The sequence below is a fragment of the Rhinolophus hipposideros genome (genome assembly GCF_964194185.1).
Source record: "Rhinolophus hipposideros genome assembly, chromosome: 20".
Classification (NCBI taxonomy): Eukaryota; Metazoa; Chordata; class Mammalia; order Chiroptera; family Rhinolophidae; genus Rhinolophus; species Rhinolophus hipposideros.
Genome location: NC_138066.1, coordinates 18008810 through 18033565, shown reverse-complemented (window position 1 = coordinate 18033565; position 24756 = coordinate 18008810). Strand labels below are relative to the sequence as shown.

Below are 24756 nucleotides of genomic sequence, written 5' to 3'. Positions count from 1 at the left end.
CACGAAGAGAGAGGGAGGGGCGCTGGCTGTGGGCTTGCAGGCAGACCTAGGAGCCAGGCGGACCTGGTTTTTATCTTGGTTCTGTTGCTTGTACCATGTGTGACCACGAGTACTCTCTGCTTCTTAGATTCATGAAATATTCATCCCAGCAAGGTCTCAGATTGAAAAGAAGGAAGTGAAACTATCAGAGTTCAGAATATCTCTTACTGGATTCAACTGTTTTTCTGGGAAAGGGAGGAGGTAGACACCAGTACTAGGAAGAAGGGAGAGCAGCCGAGAGGGAGGGCATGGACGGGGGTCTGGAGGTTCCAGCTGAACCAGGTTTCATTTCCATCTGGCTGCAGCCCATCCATCATCCGTCTTCCTGCTGGTTTAGGAACTGAACCCAGAGGCGGGTTTGCCGAGAAACTTGAATATCAAGGCCCTTCACTGCGTGGGCAATGGATTTCATGGTCACGGGTGTTTGTAACATTTGCGGAAGTTAAGATGTATTAAATGAACTGATTAACACTACCGTTTCCTCTTGAGTCAGATTGCATTGGAGACGCCATATGCACTTGGGGAATTTGGCTAAGGGAGAGTTGAGTTAGGCATATATTTAGTTTACGTTTAGTGGGATATGTTTATGTGGGTCACAGCCACTTTCATGAGTAATTAAGTTATTCCCAGCTGCCCAGCTTAGGAGTGGCTTCTGCAACACTCTTCCTGCCCATTGTGCCAACTCACCTGGGTCCAGATACACAGATGAATGGCCAGAGGTGTGTCACAGTGGCATGTGTCCTCCATTGCCTGCTTCCCAAAGTATGTGGGCCATGGAGAAAAAGCAGGCCACTGGAAAGACGAGACGATCTTCCTAGTTTCCTCTATGGAAAATGTGTCGAATCTTTCATCAGATGAAGCAGAAAAGAGTATGCTGCCAAACAAGTAGGAAAGTACTATATAGGGCCAGGAAATCAATTACTGACACGACACTAATCCTTTGCACATCTGGTACTTAATATTTGCTCACGTGGGTTCCCCAGTGAGGAAGTGCGAGTAAACAGTGATGTCGAGTGCGCTTGATTCCACGGAGCTGCGTGCTCTTCCGTGCCTTATCCCTGCCACCCATGGAAGGGACACCACCGATTCTTCAAGACTCAGCCTGGGGGGCCACCTCGTCTCTGAACTCTATCCTGGCCTCGCTGCCCACAGGTGAGATATGTGAAAACACAGACATAATTTATGCAGTGCTCACTCTCTGCCAGGCATCGACTTACATGCTTTACAAGCGTTAGTTCATTTCATTCTCACAGTACCCTTATGTAATAAGGCCTGGGATTAGCCCCATCTCACAGAGGAGGAAAGGGAGGCTGACAGAGTAACTTCTCTGGCTTCACCCAGCTGCTATGCCCCACTAAAAACTGAAGACACTGGCTCATAGCACATTAGTGCATTTAGTAATTTGCATTACCCCCAATCTTAATGATTTACCAATCTTTAGAAAGAAAAGACAATGTCCTCTTGGTCTGTGGTCCCCACAGCCAAGCTCAGGGCCAGCACCCAGTAAGTGCTCAGAAAATGCTTGTAAATGATATGCTAGTCTGTGCTTCTTCAAGGGAGTTTCACTTTCCTGTCACCTCAGAACTTTCTTGACTCAGAGGTGGTCTCCCAGGCAGGCCTTTGGAGGCTCACGCTACAGGGTCCCTCATGTGAGTGGACCTTGGGGAGGGCCCTAGCAACATGTTTATATGATCATTCATTTCAGTAAAGTAAGGTATTCTTTTCCTTAAAGATGCCTCCCAAATGTGTAATTTGAGTCCCACAAAACCCAGATCCGTGTGGGGTGTTTGTTGAAAATGCAGATGTCCAGCCTTCCCCCCAAACTGCTCAATCCCAGGCTCTGGGAGAGATTCGTGGCTTATCCGAGTCTGGCTATCACTATCCCCAGTGCTGGGCATACTTGCTTTAGGGCTCTTGGTTCTAATGGCTGGTCAAATAAAATGACATAAGGCAGATTAACAGGAGAAAATTAAGAATCTGTTCTCCTTATAACAGGATACAATTGGACATTGGTTATATTACCAAAACTTTGACTTGGACTGTCATATTTGAGAATAAGCTTCGACTCACATATGACCAGACAGCTTTTGGGAATTAAGGTTGACTTTCTGTAGCCAGTAAATCCCCTTGGAAAAATCAGCCTGGCGAGTACCTTGCTTATAGGGTTCCCAACAGCTTAACCAGGTGAGTAAGGATGGTCACTTACTGGCAGACCCGGGAACCTCAAGATATTTTGGAAACCTCAACAAGAGAAGAATTCACCCAAATCTGTAGGTATTGCAAGCGAAGTATGAAGGCAAGTCCTGACCTTGAGAAGCTTTTAAAAAGTCCAGTCTGAGATGCCTTATAAAAAGTCCCGGCAAAGCAGATTAAAAGATTATACATGGTTAAGCATTGTTCTTGCTGCATTTGCTTAAATAACCAGGTGATATTTAAAGAGACTAGACTTATTTTGCCAACAAATTAGTGTTCACTTTGATTATGTCTGATAGAAGTGGGGAGTGACTGCAGAGAGAAAAGTTACGTTTCAAAGCCAAACTCGAGTACACCTTTGTGGCTATCAGCTTCTAGTCCTATTAATTGTCCTTGCAGTTTCTACCCGTAAACTGGACTAGATCCTGAATTCTTCTAGTTTCCTCCAATACTTGACTACAGCTCACCAAACTAACATTTTCAATTTTTTCTCTCACTCTTCTGACTTGGAATCCGTGAGAACTAAAACTACCCTTTTCCAAAAGCCACGGAAGCTACAGTTGGACAACCTGATAGAAACCTCAGAGAAATCATCACAACAGTTCATGAATGGACGATCTCTGTGTCTGTTACTGTATCTGTCCCTCAGAATGCTCACCAGACGCATTCAAACTGCAACCTCAAAACATCTGTCAGATTGCCATTGCCTGCCCTCACTCCATCTAAAATATGCTTCCAGCCAAACATCTAGAAATCTTCTCGACTGGCTGCCCTCTGGACTGAGACTGGGTTTATAGTCTTCTCCAATCATTACCCTTTGTTTTCCTTTCGTTTCCATAGAAATGTTTTAGTAAACACCTGATTGTTTGTACCATAGGCCTAACTTTGGGAGTGTACCCACATAACCGCCTCCTGAAATGAGTTTCACTGAATTGACTTATTGTCAGGACCAAGACCCTGGTTCACTGAGATGGAACAATCTACTAACTCAACTTCTGAACTTTCAAAGGTGAGACTGTAGGGAAACAAAATTTGCCACCCCAAAATGTGTCTGTTTAGCATAAATGAGCTGGTAATTTTTAAGACACAGAAAATTCAGGAAGTTTTTCTTTTTTCCCCTTTTTCCGCCTTCCCCCACTGCTCCCCACTCCTGTTCAAGCTGTTGTTTCTCAGTCTAGTTGTGTAGGACACAGCTCCCTGCCCCATTGCTGGTGTTATGAGCCTTGCGCTCCCCCCCCGGCTGAAGCAGTTGGTTGCCAGTCAGCCGCTCATGGCAGCTCTCGCTGGCTGCCTGCCGGCTACTCACGCTGCTCATGGCAGCACACAGTAGCACATGGTAGCCTAACTCCAGGGAGAGCTGTTGTTCACAATCTTAGCTGTAGAAGGTGCAGCTCACTGGCCCATGTGGGAATCGAACTAGGGACATCAGTGTTAGCAGCACAGTGCTCCAACCACCTGAGCCACCAGGCTGGCCCAGAAGTTTTTCTTTTAATTTCTCCCTTACCTGCCTAAAAGAATTTAGATAGGGAGCCTGTACCAGGAAGAGAGCTATTATCAAACAGGTTCTGTTTACATTAAAAAGACTTCTTTGCATGGCATGGAAATTATTAGCCAAACATTTGCTCTTCTCATCTCCCTGTGAATTGTCTTCCTTCCCTTCGAAGTCCCAGACCTACCCCCTTCACCTTAGCTTAGGACAGGCGTATAAGCCTCAATTGCCTGACTGCCTATGGGCCTCACATTCTATGGAGCCCTCATACATACAAAATTAAATTTGGCTTTTCTCCTGTTAATCTGTCTCACACCAATTTTATTATTAAACCAGCCAGAAGAACCTAGAAAGGTAGAGTAAAATTTTTTTTCCTAAAAAAAAAATTAAATAAATAAGTAAATAAATAAAATTGTTTGCTCTCCACACATCACCACCATCCATCCACAGAACTTTTTTCATCTTACAAAACTTAACTCTATATCCATTAAACAAGAACTCCCCATTTCCCACTCCCCCCCACCCCAGCCCCTGGCAACCACCATTCTACTTTCTTTTCTATAAATTTGACGACTCTAGGGACCTCATATAACTGGAATCATACAATATTTGTCCTTTTGTGACTGGCTTATTTCATTTCACTTAATGTCCTCAAAGTTCATCCACACTGTAGCATGTGTGTCAGAATTTCATTCCTTTTTAGGGAGGAATAATATTCCATCCTATATGTATATACACTTTGTCCAGTCATCTATCGATGGGCATATGGGCCACTTCCATCTCTTCGTTATTGTGAATAATGCTGCTATGAACATGGGTGTACAAATATCTCTTCAAATTTTTCAGGTATACGAGTGGCTGGATCATATAGTAATCCTACATTTAGTTTTTTGAGGAACCGCCATACTGTTTTGTTGCATAGGTCTCAGCCGATGGATAGTGATGCTATTGGCTAGAAATGCCTGGGGCACTCACCTGGCCCTGTACTACTTGTGGGGAATTCCTATAGATATTTCCCCAACTGGAGCCAATGTTGCGGCTGGACCAGCCCTTGTGGTTCTTATGGTGACTGCAAGATGCAACTCAGCAACAAAATCATCACGGAATTCTGAAAACACAAGGTTTACTACTCACTAGTCCTGGGGCCACACAGCAAAGTTGCAGGTAGAGAGAGAGATCAGGGACCTAGGGTTTTACATTTATTGGGGTCCAAAGGTGGGGTGGCTAAGTGGGAATTAGGACACAGGAAGGGAAAAGTGGGATGACTCACTTGATCAGTTATCGAGGTTACCTAAGGCCTTTTCAAAGGGGAACTTAATGGGTGGGGATGATCTGGGTGCTTATCTAATTGTTCAGCTAGAAGCTATTACATGGCTGGCATTCTGTTTATTTGAGATGGATACCCTTGAAATGGAGGCCTTGGCAATCAAACGCTTAACATCAGGCACTTATACCGTGTTTCCCTGAAAATAAGACCGGGTCTTATATTAATTTTTGCTCCAAAAGACACATTAGGGTTGATGTTCAGAGGGTGTCATCCTGAAAAATCATGCTAGGGCTTATTTTTTGGTTAGGTGTTATTTTCGGGGAAACACAGTATTACAGTAAAAAAAAAGCTGTCATGAGGCCCTTACACTACATTTTCCATAGCCGCCTCCCCATTTTACGGGCCTACCAAGTGCCCAAGGGCTGTTCACCCACATTCCTCGTCAACACTCATCATCTTCTGGTTTCTTGTTAGTGGCAATCCCAACGGGTGTGAGGTGGCAGACTCACATTTTGAACAGATCCTTCAGTCTCCAGGGTAGAGAAGACAGCCTCAGACCCGTGTCTGGGACTTTGACTAACAAAACTCTGTGTAGGAGCTGGGCTGAGGGTGGCCCCTTGCCTCCTTAAAGACCACAGTAGGGCCCTGGGAATGAGTCCTGGTGGCTGCGCAGTAATGCCAGGCTGCCTAGTCAGCAGTGTCCTGGCACTGCATTTGGAAAATGCCTCCTTACTGTCTTAATTAGTCTGAGAATGCCTCACCCTGCAAGGGCGCAGGGTGGGAGCAGAGGGCCCTGGGGTTCTGTTCTAAAGGCTGACTCACCTCCAAGACACTCGGTGATGCGTGCATGCTTGTTTGCTGGAATTCTAGCTGTCCCTGTATCTTGATGGGACTCTAGACTCAGAGCTTTTTTTGGTTTTTTAACAGTACTTTATTGAGCTAGTGCTTATGTAGAGTAAAATGCACGGATCCTTGTTTGCTGGATGTTTTTAATAGGTAAAACCGCTGTGTGACCAAAATCCAGATTCAGTTCCAGAACCCAGAAGACTCCTGCATGCGCTCCCAGCCATACCCACCTCGGGTCATTCCTTAACAGTGAGATTCACTGATATTTCCTATATCATACTTCCTTTATTGCTGAGGGGCATTCCATTGTGTGAATACCATCATTTGTTTCTCCTCTCTCCTGTGGGCTGTTTCCAGTTTGGAGCTAGGGTGAGTAAATCTGTCATGAACGTATGCATATGTTTTCACCTCTCTTGAGTTGTTTCCCAAAGTTGTATTGTTTCATACTCCAGCTTGCAAGGAATGAGAGTGTCACTTGTCCCATATCCCAATCAATGATGAAACTGTCCCTGGCGTTGGAAAGGATTGCAAAGGATTTTCCTTCCTTTCCCTCCTTTCGGCTCTAACTGTGGATTTAACCAGTCAAGTTCTAGTTGATCCAGCAATACAGTGGGGATGGAGGTGAGGCCAGGGAACACGAAGCCTCAGTTGAATGGGAGCCTCTCAAAGAAGTCAGTCTTTGCAAATGTTGGTGCATCTTGATAAGGTGCAAGAAGGAAGAGAGGTACAGACATCTGATGGCTCTGGGGCACGTTCTGCCCACTCAGTGCCCATGTGACCCTTACTAGCTCCTCCGGGCCTGACGGCTAGCCCACTTGGCTTTCTCTCTAGCACATTGCAGGGACCAGCTTGACTTCAGGTAAGGTTATTGTCACTGCTCCCATCCTCCCCTCCCCACTTCCCCGACCCAGCCTATCTTGTTAAGTCTCTTTTCAATCATTTCTCTTAACCAGGTGTTGAAGCTAATTAAACGCAGTTTATTTAACATGTTCCCCTGATTCCTATGTCACTTGGAATGTTTCGTTATGTCCAAGACAGCTCGCTTGCCGTTCTAAAGCCCAGAAGAAAAAAAAATAGGGAGAGAGGAGTAGAGAGGGAGAAGAGAGAAATTCATAGAGCAGGGGATCAGAAGTTGCCAGGGCTCCACCATATCCAAGGAGATCATAACCTCCATGTGTCTCTCCATTTGTGAGACACTTCCTTCTACATGATGATATTTTTATACGAGGAATAGAATTTTAAAGGAGAGAAATACCTTTTTGAGAACCTAAGTATCCTCATAGAGGTCAGGCTGCCACCAGTAAGCTATGTGACCTTGGGCATGTCCCTCAGACTCTCTGAATCTCAGTTTCTCTGTGTGTAAAATGGGTATAACCAGACCTTCCACTCCCACCCCCCACGCACAGGCAATACCTAGCCACATAGGCCCTGCCAAACATTCTCGTTGTTTCCTGGACACCGCGACAGGGCATGCTGAGGCGACACAGCCACCCACTTAGGATCAGTGTCTAGTAGAAACTCACTGTCGTGTCAGTGTGGTCAGGCTCTTTGTACCTCTATATGGACCAAACACGATTCAGTCTCAGGGTGGAGCACAGGAGGAGAGAGGAGGGACAGTTCTCTGGGGTGGAAAGTGTTTACTTTCCTGGTCCAGAGTTCACAGTCACCCCTTCTCTCCCAGCACCCCCCCACCCCAGCATCCTACTTTTCTTTCTCTTTCTAGACCAATTTCCTCTTGCTCCTGGCTCCTCCCCATTGAGTAACTGCCAAATGGCTTTGGTTTCTATTTCTTGGTGAACTCCTCCCCAGTGCAGAGGACTGCTAACCCTGTGTGAAAAGCAGCAGTGACCACAGAGCTGGTGGAGAGATGGCCTTCAGCAGCCCCCAGACTCCCTTCGTGAACCCGGTGAGTTCCAGGGCAATGGCAGTGCTGCCTGGACTGAGCTGCCTCAGCAGGGCAAGCATCTCTGGTTCTAGGAAGAAATAGCACCTAGTGGCAGGGGGCGGGGGCATCCCAAAGAGAACACAGAAGGGCAGAAATGCCAGATGGAGCAAACCTGACACAACTTCTACCCCAGGTCGGTCTCGCCCGTGCCTCTTAGGACCAGAGGGGAGGATACTCATGAGGATTTGTGCATGTGACAAATGTTGACTGAGCTCCCTCTGGGTGCCTGCCTTGTCCTAGGTGCTGCGGGGCAGACAGGCACAAGTAACACATAATTAGAAGACTCGTGGTTTGTTTGTATGAAAGGGGAAGTAAACGTGGCTTCTGGGGCAGAATAACACCCCAGCATGGGGCACTTACTTTAAAGGTGGCCTCCCTAGGGTCAGCCATTTACTAGCTAGACGACCTCAGGCAAGTTGCTTTTACTCTCTGGGTCTCAGTTTCCACATCTGTAAAATGGGATAATCGTCGAGCTACCTTCCAGGGTTGGGGTAAGGATTAAGTGAGGTAGCATATCTAAGGTGTTTGAACAGTACTGGCACACTGTAGGTGTTTTTGAAGTGTTTAGTATGATTAGGAATCAGTGCAGCAGGGAAGGCCATCCAAGGAGGTGTCTGCTCCCCGCAGGGTGAGTTCACATGGCAGCAGCAGGTCAAGGGTGTCTGCAGAGGGACCCTCTGGGGAGTGAGAGAGGAGAGGGGCTGTCCTTGCAATGTGCAATGCCAAGAGCTGTCTTTTTGCCGTGTGTGTGGGCCCTGTTTGCAGGTGGTTTTGTTTAAACCCCCTGAGCCTTATTATACCCACATCATACATGGAAAAACTGAGGCTCAGAGACGTTGGGGCTACTTGCCAAATGTCCCCAGATGGTAAGTGGCAGGGTAGGCAGATGCCTTGATTTACACTCAGGAGAGGGAAGTACCCATGGACAGAGCAGTAATGGGGGAAGGCAGGCAAGAGGCAGCCCCCTGGTCCATGAGGCCCTGTAGCCACTGTGTCCCAGGCCTGGCCCTGGAATAGAAGCCTCTCCCGGCCTTGGCAAAGAGCTTTCTGAGGGGCTGGAGATGGGCTGACTGAGCCCTTCCTGTTGGGGCCAGGGGGAGGGTGGGTGGGCAGCACCAGCTTGCTAAGTGGGGAAGCTTCTAGGGCTTCCTATTCAAGCCCGCCTCTGCAGGGGCCTCGGGCTTGGCCTGCTTCCTCCCAGCAGTTGCTGGGGACCCTCAGCCCACGTTGAGGAAGCTCGTAATGGGGCTGGATAAAGCTGGGCCAGGCCCGGTTAGAGCCTCCACGGGGGCTTCAGGGTCAGGACGTGTCACCCTGGGCTCATTCTCTGTAAGATGGGGGAATCCCAGAGCTCCTTCCAGGACCTGACATTTTATTACCCTGGTAACTGGTTTTCACTTTCCAATCCTTGGACTCAAAAGCCAAAATTTTCAAATCAGAAGGAAAATCCTGCAAGGGCCACAGAGAATTGAAACAGGCCTTGGAGTCTAGACAGGAAAGAGAATGGGTACGGCCTCCACAGGTGCTGGGAGCACCTCCATCCAGTCCACATGGGCTCCCTCTCCAGGGTGACCTATTGACCTCCAGCAGTCAGAAGTAAACTTCTAGCTTCCGCTAAAGTGTGCCGGGAAGGTCACGCGGCCCAGCTGTTTTGCTGAGGGCCTGCCTCGGGGACCTCTCACCCCATTCCCTGCCCACGCCCCACTGACCTCATCTGGCCCAGCCTCCTCAGAAGGCCAGGATGGAGGCTGCAACCTCAAGCAGGACGGGACACGCTGTTTGGCCTGGGAAAGCACTCAGTGAACCAGAAGCGAGGGTGTTCTGTGCTTCATCATGAGAAGCAGGCTGTGTGGCATGTAAAAGCATGGAGGCTAAAGTTCAAACGCCACTCTACTACTGCCCAGCTGTGCCCAACTTTGAGCAAGTTACCAAACCTTTCTGTGCCTCAGTTTCCTCATCTGTAGAAGTGGCATTAATAATGACCAGGATTGTTACGAAGATAACTAGATAACAGACCAGGACGTTGGCGGCCAGAAAGACCTCAGAACCTCTGGGGCAGCAGCGCCCTTTGGCTAGAAGCCCACACTGCCTCCTGCAATGAGTCCTGTCTGCCAGCTGGGGCCGGGTGCCCTGTGGTGACACTGGGTCTCCAGAAGCAGGCGGTCTACTCTCAGGCCTGTAGAGCCTGGCTCTGCTGTCCAGACTTCCAGGTAGGAAGCTGAGGAAAAAGTCCTCAGCCTCCTGGCATGGCCAGGAGCTGAGAGCAAGTTCTGACCCAGCAGAGGGATTAATTCATCCTGGTTAGATGTGAGAGGATGCTGCCCCTTTAAATGAGAGAGATGATGTCTATTTTGCCATAGTCTCTACCACTTCCTATCGCCCCTGCCTCACTGAGACACATCTCCTGTTTGGATCCCTTAAGCATTTCATTTTTCTAGGGTATTAATTAAAGAAGAAGTTAGAGAATATATTAGCAACTTGAAAAATGGGAAAATTGACTAGGAGATAGAACTGTCTCCTATATTAATGCAGCTTATAGAACCACATTAGGTACTAGACATTCTGGAGGATAGTTTTGGAATTTGGGAATTTTGCTCAGAGAGACCCAGAGGAAAAACTGGGTGGTAGAGAGACACCTACTATGCACCAGTCTTTTCCACAGAATTTTTCTCACTAAATCATTGATCTTAAACATAAAGTGGGATTTATCCCTATTTTACAGATGAGGAAACTTGAGGCAAAGAGAGGTTAAATAAGTTCCCCAAGGCCACTCAGGTAATGAGCAGCAAAATTAGAATTCAAACTTGGAGTATGCCTGGTTCTAAAGTTCATGCAAGCTTCACCATAACCATTGCTCCTTTCGAGTAGCCCCGGAGAGAGAATTTGACAAACGGTGCTGTTGGGGCGTAGGAGGAGTGGAGATACCACATTAGGAATTTGGAGGCTGCTGGGGGCCTGGCAGAAGGAATGGGGAGCCCAGGAGCAGGAGTAGAGGAGGCGGCTGCCCTGTGGCTGCAGAATGCATCTAGGAAGAGGTGCTACCCCAGGTGGCTGGGAGGGCAAAGGTCATGGCCACCACTATTCTATGGTGGGGTGGGCAGGAGAGAGGGAAGGATGCCTGTTCTTGGCCCTCTCAGCTTAGCAGAAGGTTTATCCTCTGGAGTTCGTGGGTGTCCTCTTTCGTCCCTTAGGCCTCCTGAGTCTCCGACCAGAGCCCTGGGCCTTTACTGGGAACTTGGCCTGAGGTCCAGCAGTCTCCATCACTACCCTGGTTCCTTCCCCTCTCGGAAGCGGTCACTTCTTCTCAGACTCTTCCGGGAGGCCAGTTCTCCATCACAATCTCTCAGAGTTCTGCGGTCTCATGATCACAGTCTCAGAATGTCTGTATGACTACATCAGTACAGGCCAGCTTCCTTAAAGGCCTGGAAAATCCATGAGGCTGAGACTCCATCTGTCCTATTCACAGCTCCACCCAAACCCCTAGCACGGTGCAGGACACACCCAGGGCCACCACTAGCAAGTGCGGAAGGGAACAGACAGAAGGAGGCAGGCCCACTGACTGACCACCGTCTTCTCCCTGCAGGTTGTCCCCTTCTTTGGGACCATCCAAGGGGGCCTCCAGGATGGACTTCAGATCAATGTCAGTGGGACTGTTATTTACTCCAGTAATACCAGGTACCTGGAACTCTTGTTTCTCTCCAGCCTCGCCCCTTAGTAAACCATGGCGCCCGTCAGCTCAGGTTGGTTCACCTGAGTTGCCTGTACCTGGTTCAGAGGATTCCAGATGAGTAGGGCCCAGCCGCTGCCAACGCTCATGGCACCACTGCCATCTGCCTATAGCATCTGGGACCATGAACGTAGACTCCCCATAGACATAGGGAGAGCAGGAGCTCACAGTCTAAGGCCAGCCCGGAGGCAGATCATTATGTTCTAGAATTCAACTTTGCACACCAAAACCCAGAATGACAAAAATATCACTTCCTTTAATACCCATAATTGCCCTCATCTACTTCAGAGCTCTCATTTGGCTGACGTGGAAATATTTAAACTTGCCATGAAATCAAAATTTGGTCTCTTTCTGTTTCAAGGTCTTTTCTGGAAAATACTTAGTTGATTCAAAATACATACATCTTCTCAGCAGTTTCCCACCCCCTCCTTCTTCCCAAAGTGTGTATTTGGGAACAGGGAAGAGCTTGCCCATCTTAGACGCTGATGCTCACAGAACGCTGGCCTCTGCTGACGCCCAGGTGGTGCAGAGGTGTGGGGCTCTCTCCCTGTTTGGGTGGAGTCTACATACATGGTAGCTGCCTGCTGCCGTCCATGGTGTCCACAGAAGACCCTCTGGATATGTGGCCTTCTCTTGGAAGTCTCTGAGTCTCAATCCCAGATGTCTTTTGCCCCCAATAGTCCTCTCATCATCTTGCATTGGCCTGGGAAACTTCTGGATCCGTCATACCACTCCCAAGCCCAGCTCAACCTCATCTTGGTATCTAAATTCTACAGGACTTCCTCCACCATTGCCTTCCCTGCCAGGTGGATACCTGGGACATCTCTGAGAGCCCCAAGTGCCCCCAGGAGACTCCAACGAAAGCAGGGCACCCAGATCCCCCTAAACCCTGCTGGCAGGAGAACCTGGGACATCTGAGCCTCCCTCCCTCTGTCTACCCTTCCTCCCAGTACCAGGAGGGCTTTCTACTCCCATCCTGTTTGCTAGAAACTGTCCCTACCTCTTCCCATGGAAGCGTTTGCCCTCATCCTTCCCTGGGGCAAGAATTTTCAAAGGACCACAGGAATGGAGCTGGAGGACCACAAAATGGAAAACACATCCCGAGATATTTCAGAAACAATAGTCTCCATTTAAAGAGGACTTTTCTGCTTCCAGAGTCACTGGGAGACTCCTTTCCTTTTAGCGTCTCCAGAGGGAGTTCAGGCTGGGCTTGGGGCCACCGCGGGTCCCTATGGGCCCTGCTGGCTGAGGGTCCACAGAGCAACCTGGTGTTGAGGATGGCGCCCAGAACTTGCCCTCCTCCACAGAGAACTCAAATGGGCTCTGCAGGAATTTTATAGGATGTCTATTAAGGGGCGTCTCAGGGCTTGGTGGAATGCCCTGGGTGAATGCAGAAGACGTGAAAGCAGGCGGCCTTCCTTGAGCGCTGTGTGTGAGTTGGGAATACCAGAGTGAGTCTGAGAAGCAGGCCATGATCCACACTTACTCATGCTGAGTTCAGGGAAGACTGGAGTGGACCATGACGCCTCAATGGAGAGACCCTCAGACAGGGACTGGTTTTAGGACCTGAGTGAGCTGTGTCTGGGGAAAGGCAGAATAAACATTTATTGCGCCCCTTTTGTGAATTAGGTTCCTTGGAAGCTCCTTTCGTTTTAATTCCTCACCTTTGAGCTATAGCTAGACCCGAAGGAAGTTTTCGATGGTGAGGGGCTTCCTTGAGGAGAGAGACAGGAAGGAACACTTAACTTGCGTGGGAGTTTCCTAAACACAGCCTCATGAATCATCCCCAAAGGAAGGAAGTCGGCCACCATTCCTGGGTGCAGCGCCTTGAGGGTAATGTGATTCAGGGTCATCCCAAATGACAAACAGGGCAGAGCTGGGGCCTGGGTCCAGGCCTGCTGACTTCAGGGCCACCACTGCACATCTCACGTGTGGGACACACACCAATGAGGAGCAGACGAACATACGGAAAGTTCTCACACCCAGAGAGTTAATATTTATTCTCTGCCTCCCCTTTTGGACACCGTCTTCGTGGTATATTCCATCAGTTTCACTTGTTCTTTCAATTTGCTCTCTTCCTTCCCAGTTGAGCAAACATGGGCTGGCCTCCAACGAGTGCCCACTTGGCGTGAAAGGCTCTCGTTTCTAGGCCTATTCCTTGATTGCCATCTTCGATACAAGTTTGTAATCAGTTTCCAAGCCTTGTTGCTAGTGTCAACATTTTTCTTGCTCCGTTTTCTACTTACTTTTGGAAAGTCACACTGTAAAGGGCAAAATGCAATCATTACACACAAACACACTACATGCAAATTAGGTAAACCAAAAAGATAGCAACAAAGTAAGGATGGGGGCAAGCCTGCCATATAGGTCGTCCGCAAGTTCCCAGACAGACAGACGTAAATCAAAGGCGCGAGACTCTCCCGTTCCCACCATTGGCAATAAACCGGGCTACAGAACACCTTCTGATTTTTCTTGTACTAGGTTTTCTGTGAACTTTCAGACCGGCCGCAGTGATTATGACATTGCCTTCCACTTCAACCCTCGGTTTGAAGAGGGAGGGTACGTGGTGTGCAACACAAAGCAGAATGGAAGCTGGGGGCCTGAGGAGCGGAAGATGCAAATGCCCTTCCAGATGGGGAGTCCCTTTGAGCTCTGCTTCCTGGTGCAGAGCTCGGAATTCAAGGTGAGCAGGAACTGTCCTGCCCTCCCTCCCGCTGCCTGCCCCCCAGCGCTGTCAGGCGGGAGTGGTGAATAGCCCTTAAACAATCACCAGCTCAATGCCATTATACAGATAACCTACCATTTTCTCATAAGGGCTTCCTGATGGCTACCGTCTCCGTACACATCTTCACCTGAATCTACAGGTGCAGCTGTTCCTTCTCCCATCAGGAAATAAGAACTAGATTAAGTCACCAGGAGGATAGTTGCCCTTGTCATGCAGGGCGGCCTGCGGGGTCTCTGTAGCCACAGCAGTTATATTAGTGGCCAATGGCTCACTGCTTACAGCTGACAGCCAACTGGCCACAACTGATGGCCATCCAATCACAGTTGATGGCCATTTACTACCTGAGCCAGCACCTTTCCACGTGAGGCCGAGAGCCTGGAAACTGCTCTCTGGGGCTCTCTCCCCACAGGCCTCAAAGTCCAAGTTAATTCCATTCCTCTGCTGTAGCCATTCCTCCACAGGTCCCTGATAACATTTGTTTTGTGACGACATTATTGCAGCCCTTATCCAGGTTTTACAAATAGCTTAGCTTTGCATGGCGTTGTAAATTGCTTTTGCAAACAGAGTAGTGCCTGTCGGGCTTGGGGGGATGGCTGTCCCTGTCAGTGCTTCTGTGAAAGTGGACGTTCCCGTTCCCTCAATGTGCAACCCCAGGTCCCCTCTCCTCTTCTCCCCTGAGGATTTTATGCATATTTAAATGTGCAAATTTAAATAACACCTGAGGTGAGCTAAGAGTGGAAAGACAAACCTACTGCCATAAACAAACAACTATGAGAACTAGGAAGACAACAACTAGAGCCAAGTGCAGATTGGATTTGGATATATTTTGGTGTTGTTGGTTTTTTTTTAATGAATTTTTTCGGGGAGTATTGGGGAACAGTGTATTTCTCCAGGACCCATCAGCTCCAAGTCGTTGTCCTTCAATCTTGTTGTGGAGGGCGCGGCTCACTGGCCCATGTGGGAATCCACCCGGCAACCCTGTTGTTCAGAGCTCGCGCTCCAACCACCTGAGCCATCAGGATATATTTTGGATCACACACCTATTCCTGTAACTGGCTCAGCTCTGAGGCCTGGTGCCCTGACCTGCAGGGGATGGATATGAAAACTAGAAGCAGAGGTCCGCGCGGCTCAGGTGTGCTCCCTGCCCTGGCCTGGACCTCTCCCCTGGAATGTGCACTCATCTTGGCAGGTGACAGTGAACGGCAGCTTCTTCATGCAGTACTCACACCGTGTGCCCTTCCACCGCGTGGACACCATCTCCGTCGCCGGCAATGTGAGGCTGTCCTACATCAGCTTCCAGGTCAGAATATCCACCTGACACCTCTCCCAGTCTATGCCTAGTCCCTGTTGGGTGTGCCCAAACGTACCAGCCGATCTCCTACCCTGGTGACTCTGGGGACACATCTCTGGCTCCCTGTCTTGTCCTTCTTGTGTCACTGTCCCTGTCCAGAACACCTGCTTCAGTCTCTCCGACTCCTGGGCCTCTCTTTTCTGTCACTCTCTATTTCCACCCTGGTTAGGAGGCCATGTGGTTCCAGAAAGAACCCAGGCTTGGGAATCAAACTGAATGTAGCTCAGATTCCAGCTCTGTCACTGTCATCAGCTTTGGGATCTTAGACAAGTGACTTTGCCACTCCAAGCCTCAGTTTCCTCATCTGTGGAAGGGGCATAGTCACTGCCACCCCACGGGTCATTATGTGAGTTCGGTGAGGCAATACCTGCCAGAGGTCACACAATGGCCACATGGACCCACACCAGGGTTTATTGGACCCTCTCTGTGTTTTAAAATTTTCTACAGTGTTGCCAGCATCTAAAAGGTCAGAAGTTTTGCGTTCTACAGGAGTGGTAGTGATGGCTGCACAACAGTGTGAATGTACTTTGTGATACTCAACTGTGCACTTAACATAGTCAAGGAGATACGTTTTATGCGAATTTTACCTCATTTTTTTTTTTTAAAAGGTCAAGTGATATCACATGGAAATCTGAATTTCTGGCTTTTTGTGAAAACTGGGAGGATTGGAGTATCATGGGCCTACATTCCTCCAGAGTCCTAGGTGGCTGGATTGGAGCTGTTGTTACAGCTTTTAGTATTTGAGTGCGCTCCCTCAGAGGAGAAGAGCACCCAGTCAGCCCTCAACGAATACGAGCTCCGCTCTCTTTGGTCCTCCTCTCATATTCCCTCCCTACCCAACTCTCTCCCTGACTGCCTGGCTTTCCCCTTCTTGCGCTGACCCCTGCCTTTTCACTCTTCCTTGGCTCTGTTAATGCTTCTCTTCACTTCATGGTAACTTTTGTTTTAACAGAACACCCGTGCAGCCCTAGTCCAGCCTGTCTTCTCCGGGGTGCAGTACTCCCAGGCTGCCCGTATCCCACCCAAGCCCAAGGGGCGCAAACCAAAAGTGAGTTACACATGGAGAATTTGGGAGGCTGAGCAGTCAGCAGGAAGCACAGAGGGTCCGAAAGGCTACTTCCGGCCACCAGGCCAGCCAGGGTCCACAGGCGCCATCACGCCCACCCAGGGTTCCCTATCTCCTCCATCCACCAGGCACCCAGAGCCAGGACCTGGGACTGTCCTTGATTCTTCCCTCCCCTCCTGAATATCTCTCTAGGGTATCAAAACCTGTCCTTCCCAAAGCCACTGCCTTGGTCCAGGCCACCTGACCCTTCACCCCCCTTACCCCCAACGACACACAACCACAGTGACCTTCCCATAAGCAAATCCGATCACATCCTCTCCCTGCTTGAAAATCCTAAAGGCCCCAAGCGCTTCTAAATAAAACTCAGATTACCCCGCAGGACATACAGAATCCTCTCTGGTCTTGCCCAGCTCACCTCCCGCCTAGCTCCTCACTCATGAAGCTCATGCAACCTCTACTGCTCCCTCAAGGTTCTCTCTGGCCACCACGCTTTTGCACACGCTGTTCTGGTGTCAAAGACTCTTTGCCACCTCCCCCCAGCCAATCCCTAATTGCCCTTCAATGATCTGCTTAAATGTCGCTTCTCAGGAGCATCTTCCCCGCCTGGTAGATTGCTGGATGTCCCTACCCCCAACCCATCCCCATGGACTCTGTACATCTCTGTACCATGCCAGCCACCATGTCCTGTTGTAACTGTATTTTCGTGTCTGTCCTCGTTACTCCATGCCGTCCTTCCCTACACCCATGAGCCTGGAATTGTGACTTGTTCCTTTGTGTATCTCCAGCACTTTGCCCAGTGCCTGGAATGCAGTAGGGACTCGATAAATGAATGAGGAATGTGCTTTGTACAGCCAGTAGATGGGGAGACCAGTCAGGACAAGAAGTCTGCTGGGTGGGGACAGGGTCTAGGGCAGGAAGGGAAGAGGGCCTGGGCCTTCCTGTGGCTGCTTGAGCAGTTGGGGGAGGGGGTAAAAGGTGTCTCTCTATCCAGCCTTCCTGTGGCCCATCACAGTACAGCCAGGGCACCTGCTTCCTGTCACACTGACTTCAGGACTGGTGGAGCTCCAGAGAGCCTTTGCAGGGCAGCCCAACTTTGGACCTGACCTGGGGAGGACAGGGTGTGCTGGCTGCAACCAGACAGAACTGGTACCATTTTGGATTTTATCACTTGCTACCTGGGCAGGCTTGGGCACATTGTTTGACCTTCCTGAGCTTGGTTGCCCCACTTAGCAAACCAGAAGCTAAGGATGCCTCCCCCATAAAGCACTGAGGCCAGAACTTGGCACACAGTATAGGCCTTGTGAATACTAGTTTTCACCTTCTGGGTGAAATACGGCACTGGAAATAATGGTTTTTGTCTCTGGGAGCTAAGGTAAGCTATATGTTCTGTATCAGATACACCACCTTCTCTCTCTGGAGGAGCCAATGGGGATATTCCCCCTCCTTCAACCCTGACAGCCCCCCCACCCCAACCCCATTTCATAACCATGGTATACCCGGGATGGTGGGTGAGAATTTGGGCACCACGGGCTTAGGAAGCCTTGATTGGGAGCAGGAAGGAGGTAAGCATGAGTCTGGGAAGTCATTTCTTATGACAGTTTCCGCCATCATCTCACCCCCATGTGGCACCAATGTTAACCACCATTTTGATTTTCTCATCCCTTTCAGCCTCCAGGTTTTTGGCAGGCCGATTCAGTTCCCATTGTAAGTCTCTTTCTCTCTTTGAAACCTCTTCATTTTGGTCCTTCCTGTGGGTTAAAAGGAGGAGGCAGGGCCAGGCATTAGGCCCAGAGGGAGGGTGGGACAGCTCAGGCCAGACGCCTTGCCCATCTGCCTGGTTGTGATGGTGTTGCTGGTGGAGTTTGGGGGCAGGGGTGGTTGGCTGGCTCTGATGAATTAGGAAACAGCTCGAATTGCCCAAGCCTCTGTCATTCTGTGGGCAACCACAGGAGACTGACACCCCCCATTTACTTTTTCCTCCTGCAAAGTGAAGCTACGCTAGAGAAATTTTCCTGAGAAGAAAGATGGGCCACAGGCCACAAATGAGGCCGTATTTCTTCTCCAGAAGAAATCTTGGCTCCTCCCTCATCCCCTTAAGAGAAAAAAACACTTCTATCTTTCACATTTGAGGAATCCGGTCAGGGTGACTGGGCTGGTTACCTGCTTGGAGGGTGTGTGTGAAGTGGTGCCCTTTGGTGGCAGGTGGTGGTCTTTACGCTGGTGAGAGCTGGTTAAAACCCACTTTCTTTCTTCCAGACTCAAACGGTCATCCACACTGTGCAGAGCGTCCCTGGACAGCTGTTCCCTGTAAGTCTGAAAGTTCTGGTCAACTCACAGCCCCACCATGTCCCCCTTCACCAAGGACTGAATTCTCTAGTCTTAGAGGAGGGAAGAAAGCAGGAGGATGGGGACATTTGGGGCTCGGCCCTCTCTGCTTAGGGGACATACAAGTTAAACTTCCCTTGGGATAGCAGAGATTCTGGATCAGACGGGCTTTGCCCAGCCGCCCAAGAAGCAGGACCCTAGGGGCCAAGAGGAAAATGGGTCCTTCTGTCACTGAGAGGGGAATGCAGTGGTCCCAGCAGCCCAGCGGCCGGATCTGAGGCCCTGCATGAGGCCCTGGCCTCAGGACATCACTGCTGATCGCAGGCGTAAGCTGCTACTTGTCTTCCTCCTGCTGACACAAGTCAGACAGGAGGTCTGGAGTCAGGAGAGCTGCCTGTAGAGGGGTCGAAAGCAGGTGACCATGATGGGGTTTGGGAATATGGCAGGAAGTTGCACCAAGGCTGACAGGAGAGGGAAGGTGAATGGGAGAATCCAGGTACTGAAGCATCACACTGGAGCGTCCCCTCTAGAGTGTCTGGGGCCTGAATGTGGGCTCATTCCTGCACTGAATTTCCTGGTCTCTTTTCAACAGAATCCTGTAATCCCACCTATGGTGTACCCCAACCCCACCTATGTAAGTGATTGCTCAGGGAGGGTGGGGGTTTTGTTTGTGCTGGGCAGAGTGGGAGGTGAAGGGCAGCTTAGAAAATTCAAAGCAGTCCTAAATTTAGTAAACTGAAGTTCTTCAAACATCCAGGTACATTAGAAGACTGTTGAAAGGAGCTTTCACCTTTAATATTGTTCCTTCATCGTGAGCATATTATATGGCCTTCCCTTCTCAGCCCAAGTAGCCTTTTGTGTCTGGCCAAAGTTCTTTTCATGACAGTTTAAGCCCATTAATTTGAGGAACGCTGGACAGTTTTCCTCTGACATTCACTAACCAAGTAAAGATATCATGGAGTTCTTTCTTGAAAATATGTTACTCACAGGCACGGTTGTCAAACTCAGTTGACAGATCAAATTCATGGCAATTGGCAGAAAGTTCCCCCTCCAGTGGCAGCTGCTCTGGAGGCCGCTGGTTGACATGCCCCTTTCTTCCCGACAGCCGATGCCTTTCTTTACCACCATCCCGGGGGGGCTGTACCCCTCCAAGAACATCATCATTTCGGGAATCGTCTTGCCCAGCGCTCACAGGTAAGCCTGGGCTCTCAGGGAGGAGAGGTTCCCCAAGGTCATACTGGCCATCCTCCTGACTCTAGGCAGGCTGGGAAGGGGCAGGGGCCCAGAGCTCAGTGGGCACAGGAAGTCCATGTGAGCTGCCCACCCCCAGGTTCCACATCAACCTGCGCTCTGGGAGTGACATCGCCTTCCACCTGAACCCCCGTTTTGATGAGAACGCCGTGGTCCGAAACACGCAGATCAACAGCACTTGGGGTTCTGAGGAGCGGGGCCTGCCAGGAAAGATGCCCTTTGGCCGAGGCCAGAGCTTTTCGGTAAGGTGTCACAGCCTGGAGCTCAGAGGGGCTCCGGAGGGGCAAATGAAGCAGGGGGTGGGAGGTGTCTGGGGGTCCCTGGAACAAGATGAGAGCTGAGGCCTCTGGGGTGAGGGCTGGGCCCAGAAGAAGAGAATGGATTCAACCAATTATTGTTATGGTTTTACTATCACTGTCTCACATAATATAGGTGGTGGTGTCTGCTGTTTACAGACAGAAAACAAACTCTCAAGTGTATGTTCCTTGCCTGAGGTCACACAGCCAATAAGTGCCAGATCGAACCCAAGAATGAGGTGTCACTCATTTATTCACTCACTCATTCATTCAGCAGTTATCAGCTGTTTTATCAAGGCCTACTTTGTGCAGGAAGTAGCCTGGGTGCTGGGGGTATAGCCATGAAGCAGACAGATGAGGCCCTGCTCCCATGGAGTTTATAGTTTAGGTGAGGGAAGAACAGGGAACAAACGCATGGACGGATCATTGCAGATCACAACAGATTAGCTATGCCGAAAGCAAAACGGAATAAGGGCATAGAGGAAGGCCTGGCAGGGGCCACGCTACCTTAGCTGGGGACAGCTCTCAGAGGCCACAGTGCAGTGGAGACCCCAATAGTAGAAGGAGCCCACTCCACAAAGATCTGAGGGGTGCATGCCCGGCAGGCAGCGGAGGAAGCAGCTATCATTGCAAAAGCGAAAGAATCATGGGCGTAGCCTGTCTAGGAACAGGGAGGCCAGGGATTCCCAGGTGGAGAGTGGGGCAGAGAGGTGTGGGGCGGTGTAGCTGGAGGCCTGGATCACTCAGCAGGTGTTCTCAACCCTGAGTACACATTGAATTCACCTGGAGAGCTTAAAAAAAATCAATGCCTGGCTCCGCCCCAGCCCAATAAGGGGGTGAGCGTGGGCACATGTATTTTAAAATAAGCCCTAACATTCTTCACCCAGGTTTGGAAATGACCGATGTAAGGCCTTAAGGGACATGGAAAGGAGTTTGGATTTTAATACAGTGTGTTGTTGTGTTTCAAGCCAGAAAGCAATATGCTTTGATTTATATGTACCAGTAGCTGTGTGGCTTTCAGCAAATGACTAGTTGCTCTGTGCCTCAGTTTCTCATCTAAAAATGGGGCTAATAACAATATCAGTCTCATGGAGATGTAAGAATGAAACGTCGTGTTTGTGACATGCATAGGACAGTGCCGGGTGCGCAGTAAGTGTGCTGTGCAGGTGTTAGTTATTGCGACGGGGATGATGGTGCCTTAACAGGTATGCTGACTCCCCTGCAGAGAATGTTTGGGGCGGAAAAGACAAGTCAGGAGGCTGCCGCTGCAGGAGTATAGGCACAGCACACTCCTGTGTGCTGGGCACTGGGGGCAGGCATCCCTGCCCCTAGAGGGTCAGGGTCCAGCTGGACAGTGAGGGTGGGGTGGGGGACGTGGTTTGAGGAAGCACCTGACTCAACTACTGTGTTTCCCCGAAAATAAGACCCAGTCGGACAATCAGCTCTAATGCATCTTCTGGAGCAAAAATTAATAAGACCCGTCTTATTTTACTATAATATAAGACCGAGTCTTATATACTATACTATACTATAATTAATATAATATAATATAATATAAGACTGGGTCTTATATAATATAATTAATATAATATAATTAATATAATACCAAGTCAATATAATATAATATTATAATAATGGCAATATAATATAATATAATATAAAATATAATATGATATTATATAATATAATAATACCAGGTCTCATATTAATTTTTCCTCCAAAAGATGCTTTAGAGCTGATTGTCTGGCTAGATCTTATTTTCGGGGAAACATGATAGGAGGGGGTCAGGAGGTGGGGGAAGGCAGGTAAGGTTTGCTGGAGGGAGGTGTACTCCAAGGCGTGATTTGCAGTTATCCATGTGGGCAAAGTGTGCAGATCAGGGACTCAGGAGAAAGGGCATTCTGGGCCAATGGAACAGAATATGCAAAAGACGGGGAGGAGAGTACATGGCATGTTTATGAAGAGTGAATCCTTCAGTGTGGCCAGAATGCAGGTGAGGGGGTTGATGTACTTAATGTTTGAGAAAGGCAGGAAGGAGGGAGGGAGACACCAGCCTGCATTTACGTTTGAGGACTTTCCAACTGGAGTGTAAATGACATGGCCTTGACTTATCTGTCCAGGTGTGGATTGTGTGCGAAGGCCACTGCCTCAAGGTGGCCGTGAACGCTCAGCACCTGTTTGAATACTGCCATCGCCTGAAGAACCTGTCTGCCATCAACAACCTGGAAGTGGCGGGTGATATCCAGCTGACCCACGTGCAGACATAGACAGGATCCCTGGCCTTGGGGACAGGGGCTGGGACATGTTGCTGTCTGGATCTGCTCATCAGCTTTTCCTTCTGGCTGTAGCTAGCCTGCAGTGGAGGAGGCAGCTGGCTGGGACTGCTTCCTCAGTCAGGGCAGCACCTGGGGCTCCAGCTGCCCAAATCCTACTATCCATGGACCGCGGCAGTCTGTGCAGGCTGAAGCCCCATATTTAGTCTCCTCAGCAGGAAGGGAGGGGGTCCTGGTCCTTCCCAAGCTCCCAGCCCAGGCCTACCCCCGTCTACCTTTCAATCCCATCATTCCCATACCCCATTCAAGTCCACCTCAGGCCCAAGCCATCAGCTGGTCACTCGCAGGGGAGGCCGTCTTCTTTCCCCAAACTTTAACCTCTCCTGCATCCTGCATCCACCCTTCTCCCGCTCTAGGAAAGCGACTGATTAACACTTGCTGGTCTCCACCAACTGACAGAAACTTCCTCAGCCGGGGGCTTCCCCACTTTCCAGTGTCCTTCAAATAAAGAGAGAAAGAAAAATGCTTGTTGGCACATAGGCACGGGATGATTGTAGTTTATTGTGTGTGGAGACATTTTGGCCTCTGGAATTGGGGAGGTCCTGGTTGAGGACAGAGTGTGGGCTCACGTTGATCAGGGAAGCCCTGACATCCATGCCTGCTCCCAGTGGGTCCCCCGCAAACCCCACAAGGGTGCTGGAGGAAGCAGGGTGCCTCAGGCCTCTTGGGCAGGAATTACTAACGCAGGAAACTTGGTGGTAGAGTGAACCCAGGAAACCATCTCATGCTCCTAAGACTGGCCAAGAGCTGGGCCAGAGCCTGTGATGGCTGCGGCAGGGCCAGGAGGTCAGATGGCAGGGCCGGCTCATCAGAACCCTGTGTCCCAGAGGGAGGAGGTGGCAGGGGGGTCAGGAGAAGCTGACTTAGAAGAGAGCCTTGTTTGTGTTGTTCCACTGTGAGTCCCCCAGTTAAGGGTTAGGGTGTGGTGGGGAAAGTGGCTCAGTGTGAGGGGTTCTGCCAGCCACTGGGCCAGGGTGGGAGGGCCCAGCTCTGTGTCCATATGATGCCAACACACCCTGCTAATGCTGTCGAGAATCCAGTGCCTCAGGAACCAGGGTCAGGCTCAAAGCACAGTCCTTGGACCAGCAGCGCCTACAGCACCGGGGAGTTATTGAAAATGCAGAAGCTCGGGCCCTGCTGCAGACCTCCTGAATCGGAGCCTGCAATGAACGCGACCCCAGGCAGTCTGTGTGCGCCGTCAGAGTGTGAGAGGCGCTGGTCCCGGTGACCCCGTTCTTGAGCATGTTATTAGATGCTTTGCCGGGCCACTGGAAGCTGCCATGCCTCCTTCTCCCTCCACCACCCCATCTGAGAACGGGGGGCCAGGGAGCCAATGAAACAGACACCACACCCAAGCTGGGAGCCAGATTTTGCCAGACCCCCACTTAGCCCCTGGCTGAGTTCCTTCCTTGTTCTCACTGGGAGAAAGAAACGTGGCTCAGTCCCTGAAGAAGCCTTTCCTGTGGAAGATGTGTGTCCTTCACTCACGGCCACGTCCTTGACACGCAGCCCGACCTCACCTGCTTTGTCATCCAGGTGCCAAGTCATTATTGGCCAAACTCTCATGAAGCGGGCTGCCCCAGAGCAAAATACATGACTTTGTAAGACAGGCTGTGGTCAGGCCCTTCACTACACAGATGGCATCATGTGCAGTGCCACCCCCGTGCCGCGCCGCCCTGCCCACCCCCCTCACTTCAGCTGAGGCCCCACAGGAGGCCTGTGCCCCCCTCGCCCCCACCACAGTTTTCAGATGTGCACTCTGTATGCTGCCCCTCTACCTGGCGGCCATTTCAGAGAAGCAGTGTGGCCAAGCTGGTATGTCCCTTTGGGGGGTATTTTTCCGGGCATGGCACCCACCACCACCACCAGTCCTCAACTCTATATAACTTAGGGCTACTTTTTT

General features: G+C 50.0%; 1 protein-coding gene across 2 annotated transcripts; it reads left to right on the top strand.

Moving 5' to 3' along the window:
* The first annotated feature begins 7641 nt into the window (after positions 1-7641).
* Positions 7642-24461, top strand: LGALS9 (galectin 9). Of its 2 annotated transcripts, XM_081027991.1 has the most exons (11): positions 7642-7740; positions 11363-11454; positions 13988-14189; positions 15421-15531; positions 16535-16630; positions 18317-18352; positions 18905-18955; positions 19566-19607; positions 20079-20167; positions 20304-20466; positions 22641-24461. In XM_081027991.1, the coding sequence occupies exons 1-11, from the start codon at positions 7702-7704 to the stop codon at positions 22785-22787; spliced, it is 1068 nt and encodes a 355-aa protein (XP_080884117.1). In that variant the 5' UTR covers positions 7642-7701; the 3' UTR covers positions 22788-24461. The 2 variants fall into 2 exon arrangements, with proteins under 2 accessions (XP_080884117.1, XP_080884118.1); XM_081027992.1 differs by lacking the exon at positions 16535-16630.
* The last annotated feature ends 295 nt before the right edge of the window (positions 24462-24756 follow it).

Excerpts from the sequence above, each read along its gene's own strand:
- LGALS9 (XM_081027991.1), top strand. The coding sequence starts at position 7,702 with ATGGCCTTCAGCAGCCCCCAGACTCCCTTCGTGAACCCG. Across the intron at positions 11,455-13,987 it reads ATTTACTCCAGTAATACCAG|GTTTTCTGTGAACTTTCAGA; the intron begins GTACCTGGAACT and ends TTCTTGTACTAG. Across the intron at positions 18,956-19,565 it reads TCCCTGGACAGCTGTTCCCT|AATCCTGTAATCCCACCTAT; the intron begins GTAAGTCTGAAA and ends TCTTTTCAACAG.